Source organism: Arachis hypogaea, chromosome 10 (assembly GCF_003086295.3).
Source record: "Arachis hypogaea cultivar Tifrunner chromosome 10, arahy.Tifrunner.gnm2.J5K5, whole genome shotgun sequence".
NCBI classification, from domain to species: domain Eukaryota; kingdom Viridiplantae; phylum Streptophyta; class Magnoliopsida; order Fabales; family Fabaceae; genus Arachis; species Arachis hypogaea.
The window spans coordinates 96604120-96631363 of record NC_092045.1 but is presented as its reverse complement, the minus strand read 5'-3'; the positions used below and the strand labels follow the sequence as shown (position 1 = coordinate 96631363).

Genomic DNA, 27244 nt, shown 5'->3' with positions numbered 1-27244 from the left:
CTTAACCAACCTAAAGAAATCAGAAAATAACTCTAGGCTTTTCTCTCAAGTGTATCACTCAGCCTTTTTCCACTCATGGCTTTTACTTGAACTTTCTCACAATGCCTTTTCTCTCAAGAAATTACAGAAAGATAAACTTAGAAAAGTTCATTACAATCAGTAAAACATGAAGGAGATTGACTTCATCAATAGCCTCTTTGCTATGTGCAAAACCAGATTCGTAAACCTCAGATGCAGTTCTTCAGTATTGGCTGAATGCTTCTTTGAAAGAAAGCATTATCCAAGTAGAGGAACTTCTTAACAGAACACTGTTCTCACTCTCTGGTTTTCTCTCTTTGCTTTCTGAATGAACATCAAGCTTCTTTTATCTCCTTGCATGTTGCTTGGTTCTTCTTCCAAGGTCAACACCTTGAGCTTTGAGCTTCACCAACCCACAGATTCACTTTTTCTGCTTAATCATCAGAGTAGAAACTTTTCTTCTGACTTCCTCATCTTGGCCGAAAGTCATAAAACAGCAACCATAGAAATCTTCCAATGGTCAACTTGATCTGAGCCCTTGAAAACTAACTTGGTCCCCAAATCATGTTTAAGACCGTGGATACACAGCAGAGAAGAACAGAAACCATCTTTCCTTTGTATCCCATTTCGGATAGAGCAGAGAGTTAGGAAGAAGAGATGAAGATTTGATGCATGCAAGAGGAGATGGGTTACCTTTAACCTAAGCTTGATTTGGTTTGAACTGGGTGATTTGATATCTGCCTTTCTAGCTTAATCTTTCTCTTTCTCTCTTCTTTGGTGAAAAGCTTATGGAAGGATCTCTCTCTCTTTCTCTTTCTTACTTTTCTAAAGCTTGTGATTTGACATGGTCAGAGAGGAGAAGAACGTTACTTGTGGTGTGAGATCAAGTTTGGAGGGAAATAAAATCAACTCGGGCTTGGATCAGTTTGTGATATGCTTAGCCCGTTATGATTTCTTTGGCTTCTTTCTTTATTTTTCCTTGGGCTCTCAATTTTTCTTTCAGCCTACCACCTCTTTTTTATTTTCCATTTCATTTGGGCTGCTCAACTTAATTAAGGCCTGCAACATAATAATAAATAATTAGCAACATATACTCATTAATTAATTAATCAACACTAATTATTTATTTTGTCAAAAATAATGTTTGTCATCACTAATTAATTTAGTTAATTTCTTAACTCAACAATCTCCCCCTTGATGACAAACATGATTTAAGCAATAATAAAAAGGAAATAAATTTTGAGTAAGGTATGAAAACACCCTTTGATTTTTGTCATTTGCTCTTATGTTGCTCCCCCTTTCCTTTTCAAGATTAGCTCCCCTTGGATTTATGCTTTCCTCTTTGTTCCTGTTTTCCATAGTACTCAAAGAGAACACTATAGAGAGCTATGCACAATAATTTTGTCTAAAGGATATCACACAAGCAACATCACATTATTAGCCCAACATCCAGCTAATATTAGCATCTAAAAGATTCAACATGTGATCTCAAAATTAATGCATCAATTAGACAAAAATCCCAAAAGAAATACTAGTAGCTGCAGTAATACCAAACAATTTCTAAGGACACACATCCTATTGCTTTTACTCCCCCTTTTGTCATCAAGGATGGATAATAAGCATTATCATCAGAGGCAATGCCTTGTATCCTGCAGAAAAGAGTTAGAGCACAGTCCAAAGAACTAACTAAACGACCAAAAGTGTAGCAGTATCTAGAGTTATTACAGTCATCCAAATAGAAACTGGTAAACAGTAGTAAAAGAAAATAGAGTTCATGAGACAAAAGGAGAGCAGCTGTAGCAGTTTTTATGAGACAGATCCTAGGCATCAGAACCATTCCCCTCCGAAGCATCTTCCTCTTCAACATCAGTGGCAATGTCTTCATCATTTTGAAGGTTATCAATGAAGGTCATGAGCACAACCACCCTATCCCTTGATTTCTTCAGAAAGTTCTCATGCTTGCTAGCCAGCTTCCTTTGTTCCTTGCTCATGGCAATCATGTGATTTGATTGGAAAACAAACTCTTGAGCGACATCCATTCAGCAGAGCTGATTTCTTTCCAGTGGAAATGGAAGTACCCTTGGTGGAAGGGGGAGGAGAGTCATCTGGAATGAACTCTTCATCATCATCATCTAGAACCACTTTCTCAGATCGAGTTGGTCCTTTTTGCTGTTTCACTGAACCACCCCCTTTTAGGTATGAATGTCTGTTTTCATAATCCTCATTTGACAGGTCAACACCAAAATTCTCAAATATGCAAGTTAAAAACATACATAAGGTACTGCTTTATCTTTCACACTTCTAACAGAATCAAACATGTATCTAGCCATCAAATAGGCAAAAGAGATTTCTGTTTTAGTGATTAGGGCATACAAAACAAGTGTGTCTGTGTAAGAAACCCTTTGATATGAACCACTTTGAGGAATTAAGATGTGGTTGACAATACGATGCAACTGAGCACGTTCATATCCTAGGGCTTTGTGAGTGGGTGTGATGCCATCAATTAAGGAAACATGTTCACAAATGTGAGCCAGAGCATCATGGTAAGAGATATCAACACCTTCATCCCACTTCACAGATGTATAAGCACACGGCCCAACATCAGTATACTTCAAGGAATCACTGATAGTTTCATTATTCAAGATAATGTCTCTGCCCTTAATATAAGAATGTACACTTCCTTCATGATAAGTCATGTTTACATAAAATTCTTTGACTAACTGAGGATATACAGGTTTTTTGATTTTGAAAAGGTGATTCCAGTCTAAGAATTCTAAATTTTCAACAAAAGGAAAACCTTTCTTTTTCAAATCAGGTAAATCAGCAAGAAAAGAGGGACATAGAGTACGATACTGAATAACTCCCTCATAAAAATTATGATTCATGGCAGATTTGAAATGATGGGGGTTATAGTCTGAGTGAGATGTCATGAAGTGTGATTTGTGAGCAAAAGGATCAATGTCCGGTTCTCTAACAGATTTGAGAGGTCGATGAGGGTTACCTCTTTGTGAGCACACTGGAACCGACCTGAATTTGGGTTGTGTTGGTTTGGGAATGGGTTCTTCAGTTGCCGAACGTTTGCCTTTGGAGGAGCTAGGCTTTACAGAACCAGGTTTTGAGGAGCCATACTTGGAAGGTGTGGCCTTCGGTGGTGGTGTCGGCTTGGTAGGGGCAGGGTACCTAGGCGTGGTCTTGGTTCGTGCCATGGGAGCGGAGCGAGGAGGAGAGGTAGGAGGAGAAGGTGAAGGAGTGAACGTGGGGTCTTGAGAGCAAGTTGATGGTCTAGGAAGCTTATGAATCTTTTCACGCGGTGCTCTTTTAGCAATAACTTTCTTCCCCATTTTGGTTAGATTTAGGCTTTTGATGGAAGAGAGGCAGTGGAGTGAGAGGGAAGAAACCGAAGGGTTTGAGGAGAAGTTATGGAGGGAAGAGAGGGAGTGTTGGTAACCGTACCCAAAAGTGGATTTCCAAAACCATGCAACTACATCACCTTTTGAAATGACATGAAAAGACCTGACCTCATAAAAGAAAGATTTGATTTGATTTTAAAAAATAAAACAGAAATTTAATTTTAAATTTTGAAAAACCAAAAAATCAAACAGAAAAATCTTTTTGGATCTTAGATATTTAATGAAAACCCTTTTTTTTTAAAAAAAATTAAAGCACACAGCCCAACAAAAATATCAACCAAACAAAAATGAATCATTCATATTTGGGCCCTGAGGTGATTTGGTTTTAGTGAAACACATAGGACTATCCAGATCTGATTTGAGGTTGGTCTAGATCAATTATTTACTTGAAACAAGCCCGGAACACGCTAACTTGAGGGAAACGATCATCACCTGCCCAGAATTGTCTCATACCTGTTTATGAGACAAAAAGCTCTAGCAAATACATCAGCATTTTTCAAATAAAGAATCATAACTCAAAATTTCTAGACAAGTCCTAAGCATGCAGAATTTATCCTCAACTAATGGTTTTGTAAAAATATCTGCTAATTGCTCCTCTGATTTAACAAATTGAATGAAAATATTCCCTTTTTGGACATGTTCTCTTATTGAGTGAAATTTCACTTCAATGTGCTTAGTCCTAGAGTGCAAAACTGGATTTTTAGAAATATTAATGACACTCATATTATCACACATCAAGGGAATATTTTCAGCCTTTAGTTTGTAATCAGCAAGCTGTGTTTTTAACCATAAGAGCTGAGAACAACAAGAAGAAGCAGCTATATACTCAGCCTCTGCAGTGGATAAGGCCACTGTTGGTTGCTTCTTACTTGACCAAACATTTAAGGACTTTCCAAGGAAGCAACATAAACCAGAAGTGTTCTTTCTATCAACTCTATCACCAGCAAAATCTATATCACAATAACCAACTGCAGAAAAATCATCAATCTTAGGATAACAAAGACCAAAATTGGATGTGCCATGAACATATCTAATGACCCTTTTAACTGCAGAAAGATGTAACTCTTTAGGTTTGGATTGGAACCTAGAACACAATCCAACACTTTGCACAATATCGGGCCTAGAGGAAGTTAAGTACATAAGAGAACCAATCATTCCTCTATACCTAGTTGATAAACCCCATTTGTAGGGTTTATCTTGTATTGATTTTAGGGGATTTTATCACCTTTTACCCACATTTATTCAATGAAATAACATGGTTTTGTATATTCTCCTTTAATCGTGCTTAAGAGTGAAAACATGCTTTTTAGGTCTTAAAATAAATAAATTTAATTCACCTCGATTCCATTAGATGCCTTGATATGTTTGTTAAGTGATTTAAGGTTTAGGAGGCAAAGATTGGATCAAGGGAATGAAGAAAGAAAGCATGAAAAGTTGGAGAACTCATGAAGAAATGAAAGAACCGGAAAGCTGTCAAGCCGACCTCTTCGCACTTAAACGACCATAAATTGAGCTACAGAGGTCCAAATGATGCGGTTCTAGTTGGGTTGGAAAGCTAACATTCGGGGCTTCGCAACGATATAAGATTTGCTATGGTTGAACCGTGCATGGTGAGGCGTACGCGCATAGTACGCGCACGCGCTGTTGCTGCCACCTGGTTCACTTAAAGCAAAACGTGGCCAGCGATTTTAGAAGCCTTGTGGGCCCAATCCAACTCATTTATGATGCTATTTAAGCCGAGGATTGAAGGGGGAATGAACATACTCTCATACTTTACAAGTTAGTTACCATTAGTCATAGTTTAGTTTTAGAAGTAGTTTCTAGAGAGAGAAGCTCTCACTTCTCTCTAGGATTAGGATTAAGATTAGGCTTAGTTCTTAGATCTAGATTTTAATTCATCTTCTTCTACTTCTATCTTCTCAATTCCTTGTTATTACATTCATTCTTCTACCATTCTTTTGTTGTAATTTCCTTTATGTTGTTCTTATACTTTGTTGTAGATCTACTATTGTTCCTTCCATTTTCTTTCAATTCAATAAGAGGTAATTCATAATAATTGTTCTTCTTTGCTTTTATATTGTTGATCTCTTGCCTTTGTAGTTAGATCTCTCTTTAATTCTTGCAATTTATGTCGTTTACTTTTATTGCCTTTTATGTGTTTGTTGAAATGCCTCTTCTAGATATAGTATAGATTTTGTTCCTCTTGGCCTAGGTAGAGTAATTAGTGACACTTGAGTTATCTAATTCCTTTGTTGATTGGTAATTGGAGAGATTGCTAATTGGTTTGGAGTGCACTAAAGCTAGTCTTTCCTTGGGAGTTGGCTAGGACTTGTGACTCAAGTCAATTCATCCACTTGACTTTCCTTTATTTAGTAAGGGTTAACTAAGTGGTAGCAATGAACAATTCTCATCACAATTGAGAAGGATAACTAGGATAGGACTTCTAATTTTCATACCTTGCCAAGAGCCTTTTATAGTTGTTAGTTTATTTTCATTGCCATTTACTTTTCATGCTTCTTATCCAAAATCCCAAAACACATTTCTAACCAATAACAAGGCACTTTATTGTAATTCCTAGGGAGATCGACCCGAGGTTTGAATACTTCGGTTTATAAAATTAGGGGTTTGTTACTTGTGACAAACAATCTTTTGTATGAAAGGATTTTTGATTGGTTTGGAAACTATACTTGCAACGAGAATTCATTTGTGAAATTCTATACCGTCAAAAATCAAGTCATCAAAAATGGCGCCGTTGCCGGGGAGTTGCAATGGTGTTATGTTATTGGTTATTGTATATATGTGAATAGTGTGAATATCTTGCTTTTTGCTTTATTTTCTAGTTTTTGTTAGTTTTATTTTGCTTTTCCATTATGAATTCTCACTTTGGCTATGAGTGTGATTACAACTATGTTGTAGGAAGTGGAGATTACAATGAAGATGTGTATCAAGGATGGGACAACCAAAGGTGGGAGGAGTCATATGCATATGATCAATCCTCATGGCAACAACCCCCACCAATGCACTATGAAGAAGAGCCATTCTATGATGCATACCAATCAAATGGCTATGGTGAATCTCCTTGTGACTTTTAAGAACCACCACTATATGCCTATGAATCATATCCTCAACATGATCATCAACTATACTCACAAGCCTCTTTTCACCAAATACCTCCATATGACTCTAATCCTTATCCACCATACCAACCACCTTTTGAACCATATGAGCCACACATAGAACCGCCACCATTCCAACCTCAATACTTCCAAGAACCACCCTCAATAAATGAAAATTTTCAACCACAAGATGAATACTACTTTCCACCACAACTTCCCATGAAAGAATACTCATATCCATTGATCCAAGAGCCACATGATCCTAATCATATTATCCAAGAGGAACAAGAGTCAAGGGATCATCTCAAGGAAGCATTGGATCAATTTTAAGCAACCATGGAGTGTGTTGTGCAACAAGTGGAAAGAGTGGAGAATATTGAACCACCACAACTCTACCAAGAAGAACCACCTTCCTATTATGAACCCTTTCCCCAAAATGATGAACCCTTCTACCCACCCCAATCTCTAATGGATGAAACCCTTGGTGTTCTTGTTCAAGGGCAAGAAGAGATGAAAAGGGATGTGCAAAATTTCATCATGGTAACATCTTTTCATTTTCTTTCTCTGTACATATTGGTAGAATTAGTTTAATTTCATGTTTTTATTGGTTTGTTAAGTTTAGTTAGAAGTATAATATGCTAAATAAGGTTTTAGGGTGTTTTGGTAGCTGTTTGAGGGATTGAAAGGCTTGGATTGGTGCAAGAACTTAGAAAAAAAGATTTTTGAAAAACAGAGCACCATCCACGCGTGCGCGCACATGACGCGTACGCGCACCTGAGCATTTTTCGACCACCCACGCGCACGCGCACTATACGCGTACGCGTGGATGCAAAAATTCGACCCCAGCCAAAAACCCGAAAGTTAGGCCTGCACTGTGCGAACATTGGGCCTAAGGCACAAGTCTATACACGCGTACGTGCAATCTTAAATTCGCAATGCACGCGCACGCACACTGTGCGCGCGCGTGTCGATTGCACAATCTGCACCCTGGGTACTTTTACCCGAGAGTTGTGCCAAACTTGGGTCGACACTATGCCTCTGGCCTAACTCGACACACGCGTGCGCGCACCTGGCGCGTACGCGTCCTTCAACCAATTTGCCCATTGACGCGTAAATGTGCATGACTCACACGCGTCGGGAAAAAAAGAGTTTTTTTTCTCCCCTTCCATTTTCTTTTGCTTATCACATTCGCGTACTTCTACTCTTCCCATTTTCATTTAGTTTTTGTAGCATGTTTTCGTTTTTTTTTAAGTCATTTTAATAATGGTGTTGCATCTTTCTACTCAATTGTTGAGACTTTCTTACATTATTTTGGTGCTTCTTGACTTGTTTGATATTGTTGGGTGATGAAACTTTTAAATCAATGCTTCATCTTGTATGACTCTTGTGTCTTTGTGCATTGATATGACCTCATATTGTCTTTCATGACCCACTTCTTCTCATTGGAACTTGATGCTCAATACACTCTTCATGCTTTAACTTTACTCTTGCATCGAGCTTAATGATATGCCTTAGCTTACATTGTTTTCTCACTCACATGCTTAGCTAACATGTAGTAGGGAATCATACTCTTATTTGGCATTAGCCCCCGCCTATGTTCTAATTGCCTTGATATCTTTGTTATAGGCTTAATTTTCTTTCTTTCTTTCTTTTTGGGTTGGCCACCAATACGGAAGGAAAGGAAAGTTTCTAAATGGGGCAACAAACAAGTCATCCGCACAACCGTTTGAGGAGCTCATCAATTGTAGCAACCCGTCCACCCTGCTCTTTTTTGAATGCACCGAGGACGGTGCAATCTTCAAGTGTGGGGAGGTCGTCGACCGATCTCCATGGGTAACAATTTTCTTTTTCAACACCAATGTTAGTTAGTTGCTGCATCTGCATGATAGGTTGCATGTTAGTTAGAATTTTTACATATTTTACTACCTTCTTCTTATTAGGACTACTTGGTTAGAGTGATGATTTCTTTCCCAAGAAACTGTTTTAGGGCAACCTACCAATTTGAAATTTTTTTGTTAAACTTGCTTGAAAGAATTTATTTTGGAACATGGTTTTTGAGCTAAGAACACAAGCAAGTGAGTTTTGAGCCTAATGGTGTGGTTACATCTTATAACCACTTATTTTTCCTTCTTGTGTGCATTATTCTCTTTCTATGATTGTAATCTTTGATTTGTTTGATTCTTTATGTCCATTATTTTGTGTATTCATGCATTTATATGATTGAGGCCATCATTTCATTAGCTCACTTACCCAAATGACCTTACCTTTTATCTTCCTTTGTTAGCCGATTTTGAGCCTACGCTTAACCCACTTGTTCTTTAATTTAGCACATTACAAGCCGTAAAGCGGAAAACAATGAATGTCCTTTATTTGGATCTTTGATTGGCTTAGGCTAGTGAGTGTGAGTGTCATTCAAGAGTGGGAAAACTTTGGGACATTGGTTGGGATAAAAGGGTGTTTGTGTTTTGTATTTTTATATTGGGGAATTGGGTACATACTCATGTATTGATTAAATGTATAGACCTTATGCATTGATGTTCTTGTATATAGTTTGAAAGAAAAAGAAAAATGAAAAGAAAAAGAAATAAAAGTGAAAAAAGAAAAAAAAGAAAAGAAAAAAATGTATATAGAAAAAGAAAGAAAAAGAAAAGCAATAAAAGGGGACAAAATGCCCCAAAGTGAAGCTCAATAAGAATCAATGCATAAGTGTTGTGAAATGAATAAAAAATGCATGAGTATGTGAAAAAGTGAGGAATGGGTAGTTAGATTAGTACTTAATTGTATAGGTCATTATATAGGTTAGGTGGGAAAGTTTAAGTTAATCAAAGATTCAAATCCTAAGTCCACTAGCCATATATGATCCTACCTTGACCATAGCCCCATTACAACCTAAAGAAAAGACCTCATGATAATTGTATGCGTGCATTGAATAATTGTTGATTGTTAGATGAAAAACAAATCTTGGAAAGCATGATTAGGGGAGAATTGAGTGAATCAACCCCAAACACCGAGCAACTAGAGTGCAAACACTTCCGGTGAGGGTTCGATGCTCAATTCCTTGATTCCCGGCTTTCGCGAGTGTTCTTCTTGCAAGTCTATGTGAACTTCATGTTTATACTTCAATTGATAGGACTCATGAATTGTTATATGATCTTGGCCCTACTTGTGCATGTATGCCTTGGAGGAATGATTTATTTTTAACCAAGTAGTTAAAACCATTTTGCATTTAGTTGCATCCATTTAGATAATTGCATATAGTTTAGGTTGCATATAGTTTATTTACATTGAATAAATGTTGATGCCCTTTGCTTTCTCTTGGCTTAAGCATGAGGACATGCTCAGTTTAAGTGTGGGGAGGTTGATAAACCCCATTTGTAGGGTTTATCTTGTATTGATTTTAGGGGATTTTATCACCTTTTACCCACATTTATTCAATGAAATAGCATGGTTTTGTATATTCTCCTTTAATCGTGCTTAAGAGTGAAAACATGCTTTTTAGGTCTTAAAATAAATAAATTTAATTCACCTCGATTTCATTAGATGCCTTGATATGTTTCTTAAGTGATTTAAGGTTTAGGAGGCAAAGATTGGATCAAGGGAATGAAGAAAGAAAGCATGAAAAGTTGGAGAACTCATGAAGAAATGAAAGAACCGGAAAGCTGTCAAGCCGACCTCTTCGCACTTAAACGACCATAAATTGAGCTACAGAGGTCCAAATGATGCGGTTCTAGTTGGGTTAGAAAGCTAACATCCGAGGCTTCGCAACGATATAAGATTTGCTATGGTTGAACCGTGCATGGTGATGCGTACGCGCATAGTACGCGCACGCGCCGTTGCTGCCACCTGGTTCACTTAAAGCAAAACGTGGCCAGCGATTTTAGAAGCCTTGTGGGCCCAATCCAACTCATTTCTGATGCTATTTAAGCCAAGGATTGAAGGGGGAATGAACATACTCTCATACTTTACAAGTTAGTTACCATTAGTCATAGTTTAGTTTTAGAAGTAGTTTCTAGAGAGAGAAGCTCTCACTTCTCTCTAGGATTAGGATTAGGATTAGGCTTAGTTCTTAGATCTAGATTTTAATTCATCTTCTTCTACTTCTATCTTCTCAATTCCTTGTTGTTACATTCATTCTTCTTCCATTCTTTTATTGTAATTTCCTTTATGTTGTTCTTATACTTTGTTGTAGATCTACTATTGTTCCTTCCATTTTCTTTCAATTCAATAAGAGGTAATTCATAATAATTGTTCTTATTTGCTTTTATATTGTTGATCTCTTGCCTTTGTAGTTAGATCTCTCTTTAATTCTTGCAATTTATGTCGTTTACTTTTATTGCCTTTTATGTGTTTGTTGAAATGCCTCTTCTAGATATAGTATAGATTTTGTTCCTCTTGGCCTAGGTAGAGTAATTAGTGACACTTGAGTTATCTAATTCCTTTGTTGATTGGTAATTGGAGAGATTGCTAATTGGTTTGGAGTGCACTAAAGCTAGTCTTTCCTTGGGAGTTGGCTAGGACTTGTGACTCAAGTCAATTCATCCACTTGACTTTCCTTTATTTAGTAAGGGTTAACTAAGTGGTAGCAATGAACAATTCTCATCACAATTGAGAAGGATAACTAGGATAGGACTTCTAATTTTCATACCTTGCCAAGAGTCTTTTATAGTTGTTAGTTTATTTTCATTGCCATTTACTTTTCATGCTTCTTATCCAAAACCCCAAAACACATTTCTAACCAATAACAAGGCACTTTATTGTAATTCCTAGGGAGAACGACCCGAGGTTTGAATACTTCGGTTTATAAAATTAGGAGTTTGTTACTTGTGACAAACAATATTTTGTATGAAAGGATTTTTGATTGGTTTGGAAACTATACTTGCAACGAGAATTCATTTGTGAAATTCTATACCGTCAAAAATCAAGTCATCACTAGTCTTATCAACATCTTTCTCAGTTTCTCCCTTATCTAATTTAGAACTAGGATGCATGGGAGTTCCCATGGGTTTGGCATTTTCCATACCAAATTGCTTAACTAATTCCTTGGCATACTTTTCTTGATGAATGAAAATACCTTTTTCAGTTTGTTTAATTTGCAGCCCAAGGAAGAAATTAAGTTCACCCATCATACTCATGTCAAATTCACTTGTCATGAGTTTTTCAAATTTAGAACAAAGGGATTCATTTGCTGATCCAAAAATAATGTCATCAACATATATTTGTACTAGAATAAAAGAATCATTAGAATTCTTGATAAATAGAGTTGTGTCAGTGGTGCCTCTTTGAAAACCATTTTTCAAAAGAAAAGAGCTAAGTCTCTCATACCAAGCTCCAGGAGCTTGTCTTAAACCATAGATAGCTTTAGATAATTTGAAAACATGGTCAAAATGCTCTTTATTTTCAAAACCAGGAGGCTGCTCCACATACACTTCTCTATCTATCACTCCATTTAAAAATGCACATTTCACATCCATTTAATATAATTTAAAACCACAATGTGCAGCATAAGCTAAGAGAAGTCTTATGGCTTTCATTTGGGCAACAGGGGCAAAGGATTCATCAAAGTCTATTCCTTCTTCTTGGTCATATCCTTGTGCCACTAGCCTTGCCTTGTTTCTTGCAATGCTACCATCTTCTCTCAACATGTTCCGAAAAATTCACTTGGTGCCGGTCACTTTCTTTCCACTTGGCCTTGGAACCAAAGTCCATACTTGGTTCTTTTCAAACTCAAGAAGCTCATCCTCCATAGCTTTAACCCAAGAAGGGTCACTGAGTGCTTCCTTGACGTTTTGAGGCTCAATTTGTGAAAGAAGGGCAATGTTTGATCCTTCATTTGCCTTTCTAGTGGAAGACCTTGTTTGCACTCCATGAGAGACGTCCCCAATGACAAATTTCTCAGGATAATTCTTCAAGAATCTCCATTCACGAGGTCTGGTGAACTTGGATGCAGATTGAGATACCAAGGGATTCTGGGTGCTGCTGGCTTCAGGATTTCCTTCAGATTTATGAGACAAAATGGAATTGTCTCTCAAATTTTCAGCAGTTGCAGTTTCTAGTTCATTTTGACCAGAATGTCCTTTCTCTTGATTTTGCACAGTTTCAACTTCCTTTTGAGCTTAATTTCCTGCATCACAATCTTCCAAAATGCTTTGTACCAAGTTAGTATCACAGAATGTAACATGTATGGAATCCTCAATAATTCTAGCATCTTGATGATAAACCCTATATGCTTTACTAGTTGTGGAATATCCTACAAACAAACACTCATAAGCCTTTGGATCAAATTTTCCCAGATTTTCTTTGTTATTTAAAACAAAACATTTGCATCCAAAGATGTGTAAGTAGTCTAATTTTGGTGGGTACCCTTTCCAAAGTTCATAAGGGGTTTTCTTCAAAAATTTCCTTATGATTGTTCTATTTAAAATGTGGCAAACTGTGTTAACCGCTTCAACCCAAAGGAATTTAGGAACATTACTCTCACAAAGCATAGCTCTTGTCATCTCTTGTATGCTTCTATTTCTTCTTTCCACAACACCATTTTGTTGTGGCGTTCTTGGACAAGAGAAGTTGTGAGATATTCCAAATTCCTCACAAAAGGATTCAAACAAATTATTTTCAAATTCAGTTCCATGATCACTTCTTATAGAAGAGATTTTCAAATCCTTTTCATTTTGAATTTTCTTGCAAAAAGGTTCAAACACCGAAAAAGCTTCATTTTTTTGTGCAAGAAATAAAACCCAACGAAACCTAGTATAGTCATCCATAATCACTAAACCATAATGGTTTACCACCTAGGCTTTGAGTTCTTGTTGGACCAAATAAATCAATGTGTAGCAACTCAAGTGGTCTTTTAGTAGAGATGTCTTCCTTTGGTTTAAAAGAACTTTTTGTTTGTTTTTCCATTTGGCAAGCATCACAAGTGATGTCTTTGTCAAACTTTATCAAAGGAAGACCTCTTACTAATTCTTTCTTTACAAGTTTGTTTATTTGAAACATACTTGCATGGCCCAATCTCTCGTGTCATAACCACTTTTCAGATTCTTTAGAGTGAAGACAAGCTACATTTTGATCCTTTAGTTCATCAAGAATAAGTCCATACATATTATTGAAACGCTTGGCAACAAACATCACTTCATTTGTCTTTTCATTAACAACACAGCATTCAAGCCTTTTGAAAACAACTAAATATCCTAAATCACACAGCTGACTTATACTCAAAAGATTGTGCTTTAAACCACATACCAAAAGTACATCATCAATGAAAGTAGATTTCTCATTACCTACTTTTCCAACAGCAATGATTTTACCTTTACCATCATCTCCAAAGGTCACAAAACCTCCATCATACTTATTTAGTTTGATGAAGTAGGTTGACCTTCCAGTCATGTGCCTTAAACATCCACTATCCATGTACCACATGTCCTTTTTGTTCTTGGATGCTAGGCAAATCTGCATGATGAGTTTCAAGTAGCCTTAGGTATCCAAATTAATTTGGATCCTTTGAAGTTAATCCATCTTGGTTGCCCAAGTGCATTGAAATTACAAACAACATTGTAGACTTTATTTCCTATAACTCTCTTTTCAATGAAGCATTGTTCATATGAATGACCAACTTTCTTGCAATTAACACAATGATTTTCTGATGTGTCTCGCTGAAATTTAGGTGAGTTAAATTGCTTGAAATGATTAAATGGTTGAAATTTTCTGATTTTTGGAGGAGATGCATCTCTTTTGACAAACTGATTTTTGTTAAAGTTATTCCTCTTTGCAAAAGCATTTTCACCAGAATTTTTTTGAACATTTTTACCTTTCGAAAATGAGGTTTTGTTGTAAAATGGTGGTTTCTTGAAAGCAGCCTCATTTTTCGAAATGTAACCCAAACCTGGCCGGTTTGAACTCGGACTAGTTCTTGGTGAAGGCTCAGTTTCACTTGTGTATGCTTCATCAAATTTTTCTTCACAAGTTAAAACATATCCGATACCTGATTTGCTTGGTATGGATTTGGTATTTAATGAAGAAGCCACAAATTTTATAGAGGAAGTATTAGAAACTGCATCTTCCTTGGCTATGTAGCCTAAACCAGATTTTTCAAACAATGGTCTTTGACTTGCAAGTAATTTCCAAGTTGCTAGAACCTTGAGCAAATTTTGCTAAGTCACCATTCATCCTTTTAATCATATCATTTAATCTTTCATTTTCAACAATTAACTCATGAGAAGGATCCACAATGTGCTTTCCTTTTAATTTTTCAAGTTTAGATTTTAGAAATCTATTTTCTTCAATGATGTCCAAAGCACATTCAGTTTCCTTCACTTTTTCTTTAAAAAAATCATTTTCATATCTTAACACATCTCTTTCAGATCTGCATTCATTGTATTTATCAAGCAGTTTTGATGTGTTTAAAGTGAGATCATCAATAATAGCATGCAAGTCCTCAATGGTCAAATCATAATAGTTTACCTCATCAAGATTGTTGTTTCCAGTCATGAAGCAGTCTTTGTCATCTCCTTTAGATTCTTCTTCTTCATTTGAGTCATTCTCAAGATCCTCCCAAGCTGTCATGAGTACTCTCTTCCTTTCCTTCTTTCCTTTGTCCTCCTTTTTGAGCTTTGGACAGTTTAGCTTGAAGTGTCCAGCCTCCTTGCAGTGATGGCACGTCACTTTGCTCAAGTCGATCTTGTGCTCCTTTGAACTTGAACCTTTGTATTTGCCCTTGTTTTTCATCATTCTTCTAAATCTCCTAGCAAAAAATAAAAGCTCGTCATCTGAAATACCATCACTAGACTCACTCTCTTTCGGTTCTATTTGTGACTTGAGGGCTATTCCCTTTTTCTTTGAGTCTATGTTTGTGTGTGTGGCTTCATAGGCAAGGAGTTTTCTTCTCAGCTCATCATAGGTTATGGGACTTATGTTGTTACTCTCGGTTAGGACAGTGGCAGTGTTTTCCCATTCTTTTGTGAGGCTTCTAAGGAGTTTTCTCACCAAGGTTTGTTCTGTATAGTTTGTACCCATAGCATCAAGGTTGTTGATTATGATTGAGAATCTCTCAAACGCTTCATCAATGCTTTCTCCATCCTTCATGCTAAACATCTCGTACTCTTTTCGCAGCATATCAATCCTCATTTCTTTTACTTGTTTGGTGCCTTTGTGTGTAACCTGGAGTTTTTCCCAGATCTCTTTGGTTGTCTTGCATCTAGACACCTTCCGATACTCTTCAAAGCTGATAGCACAGTGAAGAAGGTTGATTGCTTTAGCATTCAGCTCTATCTTCTTCTTGTCATCCTCATTCCATTCAGCTTCTTCTTTTGGAGTCACCACTCCATCAGCACTTATTTTTGTTGGGATCTTTGGACCGCTCGCGACAATCTTCCATATGTTGTAGTCAATGGATTGAATGAAAATCCTTATTCTTTCTTTCCAGTAGGAGTAGTTCTTCCCGTTGAAGGAAGGTGGCCGGTTGTTTGACTGGCCATCAGTGAGGGTGTAGGCAACTGTGGTTGTGCCCAAGTTGTTCGCCATTGGATCTTTGCTCCAAGCAGTTAAGCTTGATTCTTGAGACCTTAGCTCTTGATACCAATTGAAGGTTGTGGTAGGCTTAGAGAAGGGGGGTTGAATCTATGCCTACCTTTTAATTGCAGTTATTACCCTTTTTAAACAAACTTTCAATTCAGGTTCTGTTTGAACTCAGCAGCGGAAATTTATGAGACAATTTATTTTTGTCTCATGAATATCAGAAAACAGAACTCAGCAGAGAAGAGAAAAGCTAACACCAGCATGTATCCTGGTTCGATTGCCTTGTGCTATGCAACCTACATCCAGTCTCCTCCACAACTATGGAGGAATTTTACTATAGTTAACAATATTACATACACCAATTTCACACTCAATTTCTAACCTAACTTGACATTGGCTATGCTAACACCTAACTATTCACTCTTAGTGCTAACCCAACTAAGAAAGGGATACCAAACAGGTACAAGATACAAGACACTTAACCAACCTAAAGAAATCAGAAAATAACCTAGGCTTTTCTCTCAAGTGTATCACTCAGCCTTTTTCCACTCATGGCTTTTACTTGAACTTTCTCACAATGCCTTTTCTCTCAAGAAATTACAGAAAGATAAACTTAGAAAAGTTCATTACAATCAGTAAAACATGAAGGAGATTGACTTCATCAGCAGCCTCTTTGCTATGTGCAAAACCAGATTCGCAAACCTCAGATGCAGTTCTTCAGTATTGGCCGAATGCTTCTTTAAAAGAAAGCATTATCTAAGTAAAGGAACTTCTTAACAGAACACTGTTCTCACTCTCTGGTTTTCTCTCCTTGCTTTCTGAATGAGCATCAAGCTTCTTTTATCTCCTTGCATGTTGCTTGGTTCTTCTTCCAAGGTCAACACCTTGAGCTTTGAGCTTCACCAACCCACAGATTCACTTTTTCTCCTTAATCATCAGAGTAGAAACTTTTCTTCTGACTTCCTCATCTTGGCCGAAAGTCATAAAACAGCAACCATAGAAATCTTCCAATGGTCAACTTGATCTGAGCCCTTGAAAACCAACTTGGTCCCCAAGCCATGTTTAAGACCGTGGATACACAGCAGAGAAGAACAGAAACCATCTTTCCTTTGTATCCCATTTCGGATAGAGCAGAGAGTTGGGAAGAAGAGATGAAGATTTGATGCATGCAAGAGGAAATGGGTTACCTTTAACCTAAGCTTGATTTGGTTTGAACTGGGTGATTTGATATCTGCCTTTCTAGCTTAATCTTTCTCTTTCTCTCTTCTTTGGTGAAAAGCTTATGGAAGGAGCTCTCTCTCTTTCTCTTTCTTACTTTTCTGAAGCTTGTGATTTGACATGGTCAGAGAGGAGAAGAAAGTTGTTTGTGGTGTGAGATCAAGTTTGGAGGAAAATAAAATCAACTCGGGTTTGGATCAGTTTGTGATATGCTTGGCCCGTTATGATTTCTTTGGCTTCTTTCTTTATTTTTCCTTGGGCTCTCAATTTTGCTTTCTGCCTACCATCTCTTGTTTTATTTTCCATTTCATTTGGGCTGCTCAACTTAATTAAGGCCTGCAACATAATAATAAATAATTAGCAACATATACTCATTAATTAATTAATCAACACTAATTATTTATTTTGCCAAAAATAATGTTTGTCATCACTAATTAATTTAGTTAATTTCTTAACTCAACAGATATAAATTCACAAAAGAAATTTGGAAGGGGCTAGTTCCACCAGAGTAGAGCTATTCACTTGGTTTGTCTTGGTAGGCCGGGTCAATACAAAGGATCGACTATGTAGGATGGGAATTCTACAGCAGAATGATAATGTGTGCGTGTTGTGTAATAATGAGGTAGAAAATTTACAACACTTATTTGTTACGTGTGAGTTCTCTTGGCAGGTGTGCTGTGCCTGGATATTAGATTTTGGACAGAAGTGGACTGCACCGGGCTCGTTGCAAGATCACTTTGAGAGTTGGAGATGGATGCCGGTGAGAAAAGAGCTACACAGGAATTGATTGGTTGGATTCTTCTCAGTTATGTGGAACATCTGACTAAGACGGAATGAGATTATCTTTCAGAATAAGACACTAGGAGTTGGAGATTGTGTGGCTCAATCATTTTCATGTGCTACAGAATGGTGTGATAAATAACTCATGTTGTTGATGACTATGCCAGAGATGACATAGGAGTTGTTTACTTGTCTTATCATCATGACTTGTTTGCTCCACTTCGGTGTTAAGCTCTTCCTTTCAAAAAAAAAAAAAATACTCTAATTTAATTTGTATAAAGAGTAAAATTGGAATTAATTAATTGAAATAGAAGTATTTTATGTATAAAATGTTATTAAGATTTCAGTCTCCGTCTCCAAAATTTTAGTCTTCTGTGTCACTACTTTTTAAAAATACTGGCTAAGACAAAAAATAAAATTTTAGTATCAATCTTTGAATCAACAAACATAATACTAAATTTCAATCTTCCAATTTTTATCTTAATACCTCAAAATAAACGCTACTCCAAAAAACTAAAATTTTGTATCTCAAAAGTCAAAACTAAAATTTATCTCTAATCACCAAACATAATTCTAAATTCAGTCTTGAAACAAACACTACTTTATGGACAACTTGTAAGTACCCCATATGAGGTGATTATTAAACCTGTCACATACTCAATACATATACTAAACTTTGATATCCTGACTGAATTCACGTGAAATTTTTATTCACCGAAACAAATATATATATGTGGAAATAATTTTATCACCCCTATTTAACCATATTTTCATTAAATTTACGGTTACATGTCTTATAACGCGTTTCTCTTCATAGTTATACTGACAACTCGTGCAGTATTAGTATGGGCATATAAATAGTGTAAGGGTTGGTTTTATAAGTGCAAGAACAAACTAGATGATTTTCATTGTGTCATGCATGAAATTCACCCAGAATTCATTTGTACACGTTATTGAACTAATCCGGTGAAAATAGCAAAAACACAGATTGCTACCAAAAACAAGCACAAACCTTATTTTAAATAAATCATAATTCAATTCAATTTAACTTGTTAAGTAAAAGAGGAAACAAAGTTATTTATACTAGTAAAACAAAAAAAGTCTTTATAAATTAGACAATATAAAACCTGTATTCTTTTATTATAATTAATTTATATGTTAACCGTTAACCTATGAATTGTACCGCTCTCGGAATAAAACATTCCAAAATTCATCTTAAATCAAATGCAAAAACGAATATTTCAAGAATATCTTATTTTTTAACAAAAAAACAGTTAAAAAAGATTTTATTGATCGTTTTTATCTAGTATAGAGACTTAGGTATAAACTTTAAAAAATAAAATTGTAAATATGGTGAAATTGTAAAAATCCAGACAATAATTACGCTTTTTGTATAATTAAGCTTTAAATTGAGATTCCTCATAAGAATTTTTCATGTGTTCATTGTCAAACACTCAAATCACATAACTAACAACAGCCTGAGTTCCAGTCTTCTATAGCTCCAAACCCTTAGTGGCTTCTCGCAATCTTTAAGATTCAAAGAGAATTTAGCACTACTGATTGATATTAATCATTATTACAACAAATACATTGACATAAGAGTAATGGGAGAAAAAAAATTGTCTCACTCATACTATTGAATATTGATGCTATCATCCTCTTTTAAATTTTTTCAAGCCTTATATATATATAATAATAAAAATATCCAAAAAAACCAAAAAGAAGAGGGGAGGAGGGGAATGATAATAATAGTACCCAAAACCCCATTTACCTAAAGCAAAAGAAACTACAAAATCAGAGCAAAATTTTGATGTGACCAAAACAATGAATCCTTCTCATGCTAACCAATCTCCATCCATGCTTTCAATATCTCCAATGTCCATGCTGTGTACACATTGTCATGAACAAAGTCAGAAGAAAAACCATTAGTATATAAGTATACACAATGGGAATATAAAAAGGGCATAAACCAGAATGCACAAGTTATTCTAGGGCAGTCAAAGAATGCAAAAAGAAGATATTATTTTAGAAATAGTGTTCTTTGTACTCATCTGATTTTGTACACCAAAGTCAAAACGTATGTTTTATCTAAATATTTTCCACAGGGCAAGCTTCAAAAAGTGAGTGTTCCACCACGCCTGGCAATAGAAAGTAGAAACTAGAAATCCACATGGAAAAGAAACATACTATAAACTCAACTGCATTTACATGAAGAAAAACAAAACTATTGAAGAGTATAATTCTTAGTAGTTTGAAGGTTTCACTTTCACACAGGATTAGCAAGCTACTTGAAATTCGGCTTAACAAGAACAAAGGAAGAATTATTCAAAAAGTCACCATCAGACTCATGAAAATGGAACATAAAAATGATTTTGAGAAAAAAAGGGGGAAAATACACTTTTTTTTGCTCTTGGCTTGACATATGCTTCATAAACAGATTTAGCAAGTTCACCTTGAAAATGGCCAGGGAAACTACAATAATGTGTTGATACTTAGGGACTTCCTATGACTTATTAACCCGAAGAAGAATGACATATGAACCTATTACCTATGTATAGATTATGGAATTGTCCCACGAAAAGGGCTATTATAAAGTAACTCTCTTAATTATGTAGAAGATGGAATAGTTTTCTGTGTAATTAAAAGGTGATAGTTACTTTAATAGTTTAATTCACTTGTTACAAGAAGGCTTTAACAAAGTACAAACTGTCCTGTATTCCTGTTTCCTTACCTTAATAAAAGGTACAAAGAAAAAAAGTACTTCAAAAGCAAAATTCAATTATTAAATTATGAAACTTATACTGTTGGAACTTACCAAGGTAAGGCAGAATCTTGGAAGTACTCATCAGAGCACTTCTCTAAGCAGCTCCCATTTGCATTCAACCAAGCTGGAAACTCAACAACTTCATCAAAAAAATGGTATGAACCATCTCCAATCTTGACTCCAGGTACCTCATGTTCTATGTTTCTCAAGTACTTGAACCAACATGCTGATTTGACCAAGTTCATGGTATCATTCCATTCCATTTGATATTGCTCACCTAAGGATCTGATCTCTGCCATGCCCTCATCATCCATGGCTGTATGAAGATCTCCACTTCCACTAGTCCGAGTCGTGGCACCGGATTGAATTGTATCCACCAGTGAAGAAGATCCATCTCCCTGGCCCTGTGACATTCCAACTGAATGAGCTTCCTGATCAGTCACAACAGAAAGAGGAGGAGAAGAGGAGGTTGGAGATGAGTATGAGGATAATGAAGAGTTGTTAAGGTGAAGGGTAGCATCTAAGTTGTTGAAATCATGGAAATTGAGGTTCAATCCAAGAGTCTGACTAGGAAGTACAAAATTGGGGTTTTCAGCCAAAAGGGTTTGTGGCGGTTGAGTAATTAAGGAAGGAGCATTAGCCCAGGTGTAAGAGTTTGGAGCCAAGGTAGATGGAGGAGGAAGAGGTTGAGATAAGTATGAACATGAAAAATCCTCCATTTTATTTGGAAAATTGGCTCTGCATGATGGATAAATTCTGGGGTTTCTCCTACCCTTGAATCTTCCATCTTGTTCAAAACTTTGCTGATGCTGTTCTTGCACTTGCGGTGGCGGCGGCTGCTGCTGCTGCTGTTGTTGCTGTTGTTGCTGTCTTTCCCTGGCTTGCTTCATAGCAGCCCTATGAAATTTCAAGGCTGTTACAATCTCCTTCCTAGCCTCAGCCATATTCAGAAGCCTCTCTTGATAAGGCCTGCTAGTGTGAAGTCTCCTCCTAACTTGTTTCTTATGCTGCTGTTGTGGTTGTTGTTGTGTGGATTGATGTGCCTTTCCATGTTTTCTTGTAACAAAACAATCTTGGCCTTTTGAGTTCATGGATTCATTTGTTGTTGTTGTTGATGTGTTTAGTTGTTTCACTAGGCTCCGGATGTAAGCACCAGAGATAGGTGGATCTTCAAGGTTCCTACTGCTAAGCTTATCTAATTCCATTCTTTCTTCATTCTTTTTGGAGGATCTATGTCTCATCTATTTATTATGTGGTTTATGTATCAAGTATCAACAACTTAGGTACAAATAGAATTCAGAATGGAGGTGGAATCATGGGTTTTTTTTTTTTTTCTTACAGTCTAGAGGGACAAAGCTCACATAATGCGGAGGAGAATAGTGATCAGAAGAAAGGGCTGGTCCTCATGGATGGTCTCATGGATGCTTTAAATAGTTGGGGACAGCCTAGGGCCTTCAAAATATTTTGGACCTTACTATATACAAATAATTAAAAAAAATCTTAAGACTTTCCCCCTTTAGGCAAACTAATGTTACCACTTTTTTACTTGCTTTAAATGGGCACTTTGAGAGTTGCACACTTACACTTACCATATCCTACATCAACAATGATACCAACTTGCTTCTCTTAGGTGAATTCCTATATGGTTCACTTGTTCAAAGCGTTATGCACAATGTTCACATAGAACCTAGCTAATAGCAAAACCTGAATGAAATATGAAATAAGATAAACTCACGCAGACATATCTACAAGGAATCAAACAACTTTTACCTATATCAAGCGGCAAAACATGTCAGGGGCTTTTGGATTTGGTCTATAGCCTATTTAGTATACGAGCAAGGCTAAATAAACCTTTTCAGTTAAAAAAGATCAAACAATAGGCTATTAATTTTTTTTTTTAAAAAAAGGTTATAAGGCCTAGAAGACTAGCCTAATTATCTTGTATTATTGATATTAAAATTAAAAATTAATAATATGATAGAAGAGAAATTAGAAATAAAATTAGCCTATTTAAGGAACATTTCAACCTATCTTTCAAGGGTTCTTTTGGCAAGCAATGCGAGTTTGGTCTAAGTAACTAAGTGCTTTGACCACTTAATTACGTGATAATGAGTTTAAAATTGGAGAATAGAAAAAGGTCTTTGTTGAGAGACCTAGAGCTCTACTAGAATTTCTATAGTCGATTATAAGTAGGCTTTCTAATATATCTAAAAGTCTAACTACCAAGTAAGCCTCTAAATAGGCTTTTTAGCCGAATTAGGCTTTAGAAAAACATGATCAAGCTTTTCTAACGTGAAGAGGTCGGTAAAGTGAGAAAGTAAGTGTTTCATCATTCTCAAATTAAGATAGTGGGACTTACATACGATGAAAGTTACAAATTTAATGGTGATTAACCCCTCACTTCATCAATCTCCCCACTTTAGAGAGTCTTTTTCCAAAAGAAAACCTGTACCAAGTAACAAATTTAAGCCACATTTTAGAAATACAGATCAAACCTATTTATACTAGCCTTGTCCATTTTCACTACTCAAGGTGGACCGTTATTAATTTTTCTCTATAATCTCTACTTTCTTTCTTTAAGCCCAGTTTCTTGTCCCAAAAAAGCTCAAGATTGCACCCTGTATAATTCAACTACTGATTAGTTATTGAAGCTCAAATCCAATATCTACAGTTGCGAATATTTCAAGTCTCTCCTAAAAATTATCCACTCATTAAAAAAATCCAACTAATAATTATAATTTTCTTTTTCCAAACTGAATAAAGGGAGTGCAATAATGAATCAGAAAACGGTAGCCTACAATTGTTATGAAACTATTAAAGTTGCATCTGTGGAGAGGATAAATAAAAGGCAGAGAGGGTACTTATGGCAATGAACAATTATTGGTGTTTTTCCTTACCTTGTCTGCAAGTAATATGGGACCAAAGCTTCTAAAACGTCAGCAAAGAGCCTATGGAGAATGACTGGAGAATCTCCACTATTGTTATAACCTTGTCTTATATTTTCCACACAATTTATGACACAAGAGAAACTCCAAATTTTTCTGTTTAAAACAAGTTGAAGACCATTTAGTCTGCTCAAGGAGCAGAGAACTTGGACCCTCTTGTAACAAACAATTAATTAAAAGACAAGAATTCTCCATTCCCTCCACCTTCCTTTCAATTTCATCTAAGAGTATTCTTCTACCTAGTCTCTGCTTCAGGGTAAAAGTTTTCACTTTCAATGTTTCCTCTACATTTTTCATAAGTTTATTCAGATAAGGTTATTCAACTGTTATAAGTGGATAAGCCTAACAATTGTTCCAAAGATTCAGAATCAAAAGTTCAAAACAATAAAAATTTTGTATACACAAATAAAAAATTCAATCTGGAACATTATAATGTTTAGTTGAAGCACAAAATTACAGCAAAAGAAAGATAAAGATCAAATACCATTTTGTTGATACTGAAAAGCCTAAAGACAATTGACAAATTGGGCTACTAGCTTTGTAAAATTGTATTCTAGCAACATTCATGTGAACTGATGCTGGTCCCCTCTCCTAGGTTAATAGGTGACCAAAGTATAACAACTACTTAACTTTATCCAACTAGGTGGAGTCAACTATATCAATCAAATGATGCTACATTTTTATGTCATAAATTTGTATACTCAAACCATTAAAATCTAAATCTTTTCAAATAGATTTCAATGTATATTCTACACATAATTCCTCAAGTCACCTTCTACTTTTTATTATTGAACAACCCTCCATGTAGTCTATTTCTAAATGAGGTAAACAACTAAATTTACTACCAAATCATTTAAAGCGAAATTTTATCTTTTTTTCTTTCACAATAGAAACCACCCCAACTCTATTTTATGCATTTATACATAATATTTGGTATTTTTTATGTATTTAATACTTTCATCTTGGAAAAAGATCCTCTAAAGTAAAGAGAATTGTAAAGTGATAAAGTAAAGGGTTAAGCACCATTGAATTTATAAATTTTATCATGTGTGAGTCTCACTACAATTCAACGGTGATTAAACTATTATTTTCTTACTTTACCAACTTTCTCACTTTAGAAGATTTTAATCTGTTGGCCTTTTGTTCTAGTATCTAGATCTTATTACTAGAAACCCCAATAATCTTGTTTTAATTGATCCCTAGGATTCAAACTCGAGACGACTATAAAGGATACAAGCTTGCTTACCATTAGATCAACTTGATGTTGCTCGCTAAATTCTCCTATAACTTTTTGTGTTTTCGTACCAGAACAACTGTGTTAGTTGCAAAACTATGCAGTAAACATATATAGTAGAGTAGGTAAGAAAAATATGACAGTTAATACTTAGTACTTACTTACCGCAGTTTTATTGTTGTAAGAAAATTGATATGTGATTGCACTTAAATGACCGTAACTCTACAAAAGTGACCATTGGATCAGACACCTGAGAGAGTATTTGGAAATGTTGCTATCCTAATAATACAGCTTTTCTGAACTCCACCACAAAGAGAAGCCATGCCATTATGACATAAGGACAAGCATACAACTTGCAACAACTTCAACCGCTCCATACATCCCCACTCATCATAACTTTCAAATTGCATAATAATCACTAATCACTTGCTGATCTAATAACTTGTTCTTGATCTCAAATTACCCTAATATGTCAATGCATATGGATATCCCAAGAGTGCTGATTTAACCTTATAATTCAATAAAAACAGAGATCATACAGTCTATATAGGTCAAAACACAAATTTCACAGCCAATAATTCCCTATAATTATGCCAATAATTCCAATAATTCCCTAGAATTATTGAGTCCTCATCAATTCTGATAAAAACACGTGTTACACATTGACTGTGGTAGTATGATAAAACCTCTCCAATAAATTGTGTAACAGTAAGGAAATTAAAATAACGATATATCTAAACACGTATGTAACACTGTAACAGTAAGATTAGGAGTGATTTCATTTCTACAATTCTACTTATCAAACTCCCATTGATCTAATGCCTAAATTAGGGGTGAGTCTGATTAGATTTAAATAAATGATACAGAAGGAAACAAAAGCATGAGAAATTAACGAAAAGAATAAAAGGCAGTAAATAATAACAAATGTAAGATAAGGAATGGAAGAGAGAGAGAGAGAGAGAGAGAGAGAGAGAGAGAGAGAGAGGGAGGGATAAAAACAAGCCTGTTGGGTGTTGAGTAATTGAGTTTAGAAGTGGATAACAATAACGTGGCTTGCAATGCTGCTTTCTCTTGTGAGTATTTGATTTCTGAGTGTGTGATGTGATGAGATAATAATTAAGAATAAAATAAGAAGAGGAAAGGGAAGCAGGCAAGTTGAGCCAATCCGGGTGCAGGCACAGATAAAAGGGGGGGTTTTGACGAATCACTACTCCCTACTCGCAATATTGCTTCATATCCATGTATGTATCATGTATGTGTGCGCTACTATTCCTTCTTCCTTTGGATTCCATTCACACACAGTAGAGAAACCCATCCACACCACTCTCTCTTGTTTTCATTCACTGCGCTTCTCATATCACTTTTTATTTTATTCTCTATCTTATGCTATTTTACTCACAATGGAAATGGATATTACTAATCCTGTTTTTTATAATGTCAAACATTTTATAAAATATATATAATGTTAAAGAAATATTTGATGTGGTATTATAAAAAATAAAAGGAGAATTATCATGTTCGTATTTTATTTTGACTTCTACGTTATTTATTATTTATAAGAGAAAATATTATATGTGTTGTAATAAGTATGAGATGGATGTCTATTTAATATTGCTCAACTTTTTTTATATTCAAATGCTATGTTACTAAAAAAAAAGTTACATTTAATAAAAGTTAAAAAAGAGGTCTTCATATATATATAAATGGAAGCATGTATCTAAAGTAATACATACAATCAATAATAATTCTCTTCTTCTTTTATCCTATCAAAATACTATTCTCTCTCTTTTATATACTTTACTACATATATTAGTAAAAAAAAAGAGGTCTCCATATATATATATATATATATATATATATATATATATATATATATATATATATATATATATAACAATATATATAATTAATAACAATTCTCTATCTCTTTTATACCGTCAAAACACTCTTCTCTCTCTTTTATATACTTTACTATATTGAGATGTTATTTGTAGTAAATATTAATACTATAATTATTTATTTATATTTTTTTATTTTATATTTATTTTCTCTTTCTTATTTATTTATTTTACAACATATTATCAGTATCAGACTCTAATCAAATTTTAGAAAGACACATATAATAAATTTTCATTATGTCGAAACTCTCTCATCTTGAATTTAATGTTTTTGATATATCTGAAAACAACTACTTATCATGGATACTAGATGCTGAAGTTTATCTTGATTCAATAGATCTTGGAGATACC

At 35.4% G+C, this 27244-nt stretch overlaps 1 protein-coding gene across 2 annotated transcripts; it reads right to left on the bottom strand.

Moving 5' to 3' along the window:
* Positions 1-19580: 19580 nt before the first annotated feature.
* Positions 19581-26616, bottom strand: LOC112716037 (uncharacterized). Of its 2 annotated transcripts, XR_003812062.2 has the most exons (3): positions 20868-26616; positions 20104-20190; positions 19581-19938 (listed from the first exon to the last, which is right to left on the bottom strand). XR_003812062.2 is itself a non-coding variant. In XM_025767874.3 (2 exons), exons 1-2 carry the CDS (start codon positions 22055-22057, stop codon positions 19888-19890), a joined length of 1239 nt encoding a protein of 412 aa, XP_025623659.1. In that variant the 5' UTR covers positions 22058-26616; the 3' UTR covers positions 19581-19887. The 2 variants fall into 2 exon arrangements, 1 of the variants encoding a protein (XP_025623659.1); XM_025767874.3 differs by lacking the exon at positions 20104-20190 and having other exon boundaries at positions 19581-19936.
* Between the last annotated feature and the right edge of the window lie 628 nt (positions 26617-27244).